At 36.9% G+C, this 7,209-nt stretch overlaps 1 protein-coding gene across 2 annotated transcripts; it reads left to right on the top strand.

The window, feature by feature from the left end:
- Window positions 1-1,127: 1,127 nt before the first annotated feature.
- On the top strand, window positions 1,128-6,865 carry dld (deltaD). Of its 2 annotated transcripts, none has more exons than XM_039748267.1 (11): window positions 1,128-1,784; window positions 2,040-2,339; window positions 2,782-2,842; window positions 2,951-3,208; window positions 3,853-3,913; window positions 4,161-4,291; window positions 4,411-4,580; window positions 4,737-4,953; window positions 5,056-5,854; window positions 5,979-6,093; window positions 6,202-6,865. In XM_039748267.1, exons 1-11 carry the CDS (start codon window positions 1,731-1,733, stop codon window positions 6,205-6,207), a joined length of 2,172 nt encoding a protein of 723 aa, XP_039604201.1. In that variant the 5' UTR covers window positions 1,128-1,730; the 3' UTR covers window positions 6,208-6,865. The 2 variants fall into 2 exon arrangements, with proteins under 2 accessions (XP_039604201.1, XP_039604200.1); XM_039748266.1 differs by having other exon boundaries at window positions 5,976-6,093; window positions 6,202-6,847.
- Window positions 6,866-7,209: the final 344 nt, after the last annotated feature.

Below are 7,209 nucleotides of genomic sequence, written 5' to 3'. Positions count from 1 at the left end.
ATACAGCTGAGAGCGCAAAGAACCAATTTATTCATCCTTCACACAATAACAAAGTGCCTTAATGACAGCCACGCGAACGACACACACCATCACACTTTTTACCCAGCTTAGGAGTGTTGAGGGGGAAAAAATTATAGTCAACAAAGTTAACAAAACCTTTGCATAGTTTTGAAAGTTCCCTCCCCCAGCGCAAAACTTTAATAAAGTTGTACTCCCAAATATAAAATCGTACCTATATATATATATATATATATATATATATATATATATATATAATGTGTGTGTGTGTGTGTGTGTGTGTGTGTGTAGTCAAACAGACTTAAGAAGTTTAAGTTGAATAAAGTTGTACATACATGCACAGTTTATGTCTATCTGCGGAACAACTTTATTCAACTTAAACTTCGTAAGTTTGTGTGAGTGGGTGTGTGCATATATATATATATATATATATATATATATATATATATATATATATATATATATATATATATATATATACTCGATATAGCGAAAATGTACCTGATTACCATATTTAAAAAATACAAATTTAAAAAAGTTGTTTCTTAACTTTTGTATCAATTTTGAGGCAAGGAGACTTCTTTATTCAGTTTTTACCTTTTTGGCCATGGTTATGTCACACAAAAATTAAGCAACCAAAAATCTCTACCATATGAGAAATCTGAAATCACTTTGGTACACAAAAGTCGGGAAAGGAGAAATTATGCACCATCGTTGCAAAGACAAACAGAAATAATTGAGAACAACTTCAATCCTCTTTTAAAATGGAGATGTCTATTATATTATCGGTTTATTTATTTAGTTCCTTATATCGTGTTTGAAGTGTGTTGAGATTTGGGTCTTTGTTTGGTGTTGTGGTGCCCAGAATTCTTATACTTAAAAATTTGCTGGAATGTAAATGAGCTTGTTTTGTGTTTTAGGGAAGGTTGCCCATTTTACAGCTCACTGACCATTTGGCTATCTTTTGAGAGGAGGGTTTTGAAAACTGGGTCTTTTGTGACAGCTCTCGACAGATTGGGGGGTTGCTCGCCTGCATCTCATTACAGATGCAGGCTACAGGCTGCATATAAACAGCGGCAGACGGCCAGAACATCAGACACACTGAGAGCTGCATGCTGAGCAAAGATCGCGAAGGAAACAACGAAGGGGATAAATTCAATTCGGGCTCAGCAAAAGGTTGATTTGAAAACAAAAGAAAGAGAGAAACTACATAAACACTGACTGACTCTACAACTTCATTGCTCTACATTGCACCTACTAGTCAAAATCGGTGCCAAGCTGCAACATTTAATTTCAACATTGGAATTATCGCCTTGGCACGGAATTTCGAGTTCATCTCCAATTATTTTTTTCATCCGGGAACCTCACGAACTCTCCCTTTCTATACTCATGGGGAATTAATCTATATATACTTGAATTTCTCATGAAAGAAGCAAACTGCGTGGTAGAGGGGACAAAAACACTGCTCCGTACAGTGAGTTCTCACTTAAACTAAGTTTCTCCTCCTCTGCCATTCATGAGATCTGCCAGTCATTGAAGAAGGGCGTTTCTTGAGAGAGAGAGAGAAAAAAAAAATTCGAGACACTTGAACGTGAAAACGCCAACTGCAGTAAATTAGTGGAGCTGGGACTTAACAGCTCAAAACCTGTCTCTATTGGAAAGATATTTTCGACTTAAATTAACTATTTATCGGCAGTTATAAAGACACCAGAATGGGTCAGCGTCTGATTATAGGACTTTCGATACTCTCCATACTTTTAAGTCAGGTAAGAGCGCATTTATTTTCGGGATATTACTTTTAAACTCAGAAAAAAAGCAGACGCAAGATGCTTTACTTGCTGGCTTGTTTCAAAACTGTAATCATATCCATCCGAAAACCGCTGCGCTATAAGGAAAATCTAGTTTAAGTAGTTTTATTTTCACTGGACTTTGAGAATAGTGCAGTCTCCAGGACAAATTGGTTTACAGATTTTTTTTTTAATTGCAATGCATTTATTTTAAGTATTTACACTTTTCCACAGGGTTTGTGCTCTGGTGTCTTTGAGCTGAAGTTACAGGAATTTCTTAACAAGAAAGGTGCATTTGGAAACATGAATTGCTGTAAGGGTGGATCTGGACCCGTTCTGCTACAGTGCGAATGTAAAACGTTTTTCCGGATCTGCCTGAAACATTACCAAGCGAACGTATCTCCCGAGCCTCCATGCACCTACGGCAGCGCTGTCACCCCAGTGCTGGGGACTAACTCTTTCCAAGTATCCGAAACTTCATCTGATGTCACCTTCACCAATCCGATTAGATTCACTTTCGGATTTACCTGGCCTGTAAGTACACTTTCTAATGTTTCAAAAACAACTAAGATATGTCTACATTTGGTGGTCAAATATTACTTTTTTATATATATTACAATATATGGTTATACATTATAATATATGGTCAAATATTATTGTTATCAAGTAGTACGTTTTTAAATCACGTGATTGTTGTCAAAAAGAAATTACTGGCCGGTATCTACATCGCAATTTTAACGTTTTTAACAAATGTTATTATTGGTATGAGAAACTTCGCATCTATAGGCCCGGTGGAGCTGTAATTGTCAGCCCTGCGTGAAATTCCAGAGCTTTTTATTTTACCGTGATTTTCAAGTGCGAAAGAAGCCGTGAAAATTTATGCCGCCAGTCTTCATTAGGAATTTCACTGCATTTACTGAATGCTACAGGAAACTATATTCTGTGTTTTAATATATTATATCTTTGTATATTTTAGGGTACATTTTCCTTGATTATAGAAGCCCTGCATACGGATTCTCCTGATGACTTGTCAACAGGTAAATACGTATAAGTCACCACTATTTCGTGCTATTAGGCTTCGTTTTGGCTATGCATATATTGACAGCATATTTTACATCGGGATAATATTGTTCTTTCGTTTTCAGATAATCCAGATCGCTTGATCAGTCGCCTTACCACCCAGAGACACCTTGCAGTGGGCGAAGAATGGTCGCAAGACCTTCACACTGCCGGCAGAACTGAACTCAAGTATTCCTATAGGTTTGTTTGTGACGAGCATTATTACGGCGAAGGATGCTCGGTTTTCTGTCGCCCACGTGACGATGCGTTTGGTCACTTCACCTGTGGAGAAAGAGGGGAGAAAGTTTGCAATCCTGGATGGAAAGGCCAGTACTGCACTGAAGGTAATTAACTGGTCTTTCTTTCTTTCTTTCTTTCTTTCTTTCTTTCTTTCTTTCTTTCTTTCTTTCTTTCTTTCTTTCTAATTGACGAATCAGTTGCTCTTCCTTACTTTTTTCTGTTCACGTTGATTTCATGAAAATAAACCCCAACAACCACATTTTTTAACAATAAACTGGTTTATTTGAAAGATGAAAGTTTGCTGAAAAATAATCTCGCATGCGATAGATTAGATCCGCCCGATCATTGGCTGAGAGGAATTATGCTTTGCCCTGATTGGTTAAGGAGGGGCAAGGCATTGTTGCATGCAGGCAGCTGCTGCGGAGAACGAGACAATAGGGCAGCTGTCCTGCACTGGTACTCGGCACACCAGCTGTCCACTCTTATCTGTTCTGACTCAGGGATGTGATGGGGTAGGGCTGTGTGTACAGAATGAAAAAAGAACTTCTGACCCAATGTAAAAAGGCTTTGTGTGTTCAGCTTTGTCTGTGAGCAACTGTATTAAGATTAAAACTCATCATCTGAGAGGATGGAATGTGCCACTTTCTTGCAGTATTGTAGGGTTTTAAAGGAAATTAGATTGAAAAAAATAACAGTGCACTCAAGTTCAGTTAAGGCTAAAAGTTTTGTCTCTTGTTTTGTCTTCCAGCAATTTGCTTGCCTGGATGTGATGAACAACATGGATTCTGTGAAAAGCCTGGTGAATGCAAGTAAGTATTCAATTTGAAGGTGCACCATCATTGCATATCATTTCATTTAAAATAATAAATAAAAAAATACGCAAATAATTGTTTATTTTTTTTTAATTTAAAACCCTAATTTCAAATGTTGCTTTTGTCAGTTAACCAAGACATACCATTGATCATACAGATTAAATGCAATAGTTAATGGTTTTATAGTGCATACACAGTATATATTAATACAAATTCTTATTAATACCTTATATTTGTTTCAAAGATGCAGAGTTGGGTGGCAGGGACGCTACTGTGACGAATGCATCCGTTATCCTGGATGCTTGCATGGAACATGCCAACAGCCTTGGCAGTGTAATTGTCAAGAAGGCTGGGGTGGTCTTTTTTGTAACCAAGGTATGTTATAACTTTTGAATGTGCTTGTGTATTAGTTCTTTAAAACCATTTAAATATTTTTGTGTAATTTTTGCACTGAAACTTTGCCATTTTAACACCCCCTCCCCTTTTTAATTCAGATTTGAACTACTGCACACATCATAAACCTTGTAAGAATGGAGCCACTTGCACCAACACGGGACAAGGAAGTTACACTTGTTCTTGCCGACCAGGATTTAGTGGTGCCAGCTGTGAAATTGAAATCAATGAATGTGACAGCAACCCTTGCAAGAATGGAGGAAGTTGCACTGTAAGTGTTTTATTTTTATGTTTATATGTGAGTTTTTTGTGTGAATGTATATGATAGTAAAATGCTTTTTTAATAGTTTAATGTTGTCTTGGCTGTTCTGAGCAAAATGTGGTTTTGTACATATAATGAAAATTGTGATGGATGTTATTTTGACAGGATATGGAGAACAGTTTTAGCTGTACATGTCCACCTGGTTTTTATGGACCAACCTGTGAACACAGTGCTACAACCTGTGCTGATGCCCCCTGTTTTAATGGTGGCCATTGTTCTGATAACCCAGATGGAGGCTATTCTTGTGTTTGCCCTGTGAATTACTCTGGTTTTAACTGTGAAAAGAAAATTGACCATTGCAGCTCCAACCCATGCGTGAATGGTAAATATTCAAATAAAATACCTACATTTTCATGGTTTATTGAAATGTCAGCACTGAATAAAAACATGACACTGATTACGTTGGTTTCTTTTTGTTTCATAGGAGCCCAGTGTTTGGATCTTGGAAACACATACATGTGTCAGTGTGCCAATGGATTCACCGGAGTGCATTGTGATGACAACATTGATGAATGTGCTTCTTTTCCATGTGCAAATGGTGGAACCTGCCAGGATGGTATCAGTGACTACACATGCACCTGTCCTCCAGGATATACTGGGAAAAACTGTAGCACACCTGTCAGAAAGTGTGAACACAACCCTTGCCATAATGGAGCTACATGCCATGAAAGGGACAATCGCTATGTCTGTGCCTGTGTCCCAGGGTATGGTGGGCTCAATTGCCAATTTCTGTTGCCTGAACATCCTAAAGATCAGCCTGTTGTTATAGACCAAACTGGAAAGTACACTGAAGTAAATGATGGAGATTTCCCTTGGACAGCAGTATGTGCTGGGATTATTGTTGTCCTTGCACTGTTGCTTGGCTGTGCTGTCATTTTGGTTTGTTTCAAGGTGAAATTGCAGAAAGTGCCTAGCCAAATAGATGTCTGCAAAAGTGATATTGAGACAATGAATAACCTAACTGACTGCCAGCGAGAAAAAGACATTTCTATCAGTGTTATTGGGGCTACCCAGATCAAGAACATCAATAAGAAAGTAGACTTTCCCTGTGACAGCAATGGGGAGAAACATGGTTATAAAGTTAAATACCCATCAGCGGATTACAATCTCGTTCATGAGCTAAAACGTGATGACTTTGTCAAAGAGGAGCATGAAAGAAGTGATGCAAAGTGTGAAGCCTCTGACTATGAACTGGAGAATAAAAGCACTGTCCATTTAAAGAGGTAAGTCTACGAAACCAATATTCAGAGCAGAGCTTTGCACACATAGAGAATAGTGTCACTGAGGCATGGCATGTACATTTGAAAACACATCAAAATTGAACATTACTCTTGTTTTTCTTAGCAGTGAGTCACCAGAAAGAAAAAGACCAGAATCCCTGTATTCCATGTCAAAAGATGTAAAGTACCAATCTGTGTATGTGATATCCGAGGAAAAAGATGAATGTATAATTGCAACTGAGGTAAGCATTTGTTTGCCATGTAATATAATAAATCTTTTGAAAAAAAGGTATTTATGTTTTTCACATCAATATCTAAATTGCTAAATTCAGTTTATATTCTTGCTCTAGGTTTAAACTGCTAAGGTAAAGCTGTCTAAGGAGCTAATTGCTCCACTGAAATGCTGCTCATCTAGGAGGAAAGGATTTCTTCGGTGGCTGCTGCTGTAAGATAAATAAAACATTCAGAATGAGCTGGTTCTCTACTGAAGTTGGCACAGTGACTGCAAACACAATGGACCTTAGGCAATGGTAGCCTGCTCTCTCAAGGATTCCTGCCTCTCAAGACTGTGTTCAGGTATAGCTGTTGCACAGTCTGTTGAGAAACTTACTCATTGCACTATGAACAGTTGCTTTTTTGTATGTAGTATGAATGGACTTAATTGCTGTGGAAGAAGTATGCTCTGTCTACAGTGTATATTTCACATTCTTCAGAGCCTTTCTTCAGTTTGGCTTGAAGGTTTTGTGGGGAGGGGGCATTGTGGAACAAGGAAAAAAACACTACTCTTGAAACACTGTTAAAATTGTGTGTTATTTTTATATATATATATTTTTAAGCTGTAATTGGTTTGAAAAGATATTTGTATTTTGTGACTTTTTTGTAATTTAAACCTTCGTATATATGTACAAAGGCACTTCAAGTCTATGGGACTTTCTTGTACATAAATGTATTTATAAAATATTTTGCAGAAATGTTATTTGAGTTGTTTTTATTACTGTTTTTTTTATGAAGGAAATCTTTTAAACATATTTTTCCAAAATAAATAACATTAATAATGTATGTCTGTTTGTGTATACTTGATGCGTATTCAAAAAATACATTACCATAAGAAGTATGAGGAAAGAACAGAAAAAAAATAAATAAATAAGAGGGTACTTATTATGGATGTTGTGAAATATATATTTCAAACTGTTAGGTCACAAAGCAGTTTGCCATTGAAAATGTTGTGAAGAAATGCATAAAACTGGTTAACTATTGCAAGGTATCATTAATAATATTCTTCTGTTGTCACAAATTAAAAGAAAATCTTCTGTATAAATGAAGTGACACTTCTGTTTGCACATCATAAAGAATTAATC

The sequence above is a fragment of the Polypterus senegalus genome, chromosome 3, assembly GCF_016835505.1.
Source record: "Polypterus senegalus isolate Bchr_013 chromosome 3, ASM1683550v1, whole genome shotgun sequence".
Lineage (NCBI taxonomy): Eukaryota > Metazoa > Chordata > Cladistia > Polypteriformes > Polypteridae > Polypterus > Polypterus senegalus.
The sequence above is the reverse complement of the archived record's forward strand: the minus strand, read 5'-3'. Positions and strand labels throughout refer to the sequence as shown.

Coding starts and splice junctions, on each gene's coding strand:
- dld (XM_039748266.1), top strand. CDS start 1,731: ATGGGTCAGCGTCTGATTATAGGACTTTCGATACTCTCCATACTTTTA. Junction 1,785..2,039: donor TCTCCATACTTTTAAGTCAG/GTAAGAGCGCAT, acceptor ACTTTTCCACAG/GGTTTGTGCTCTGGTGTCTT. Junction 5,855..5,975: donor AGCACTGTCCATTTAAAGAG/GTAAGTCTACGA, acceptor TGTTTTTCTTAG/CAGTGAGTCACCAGAAAGAA.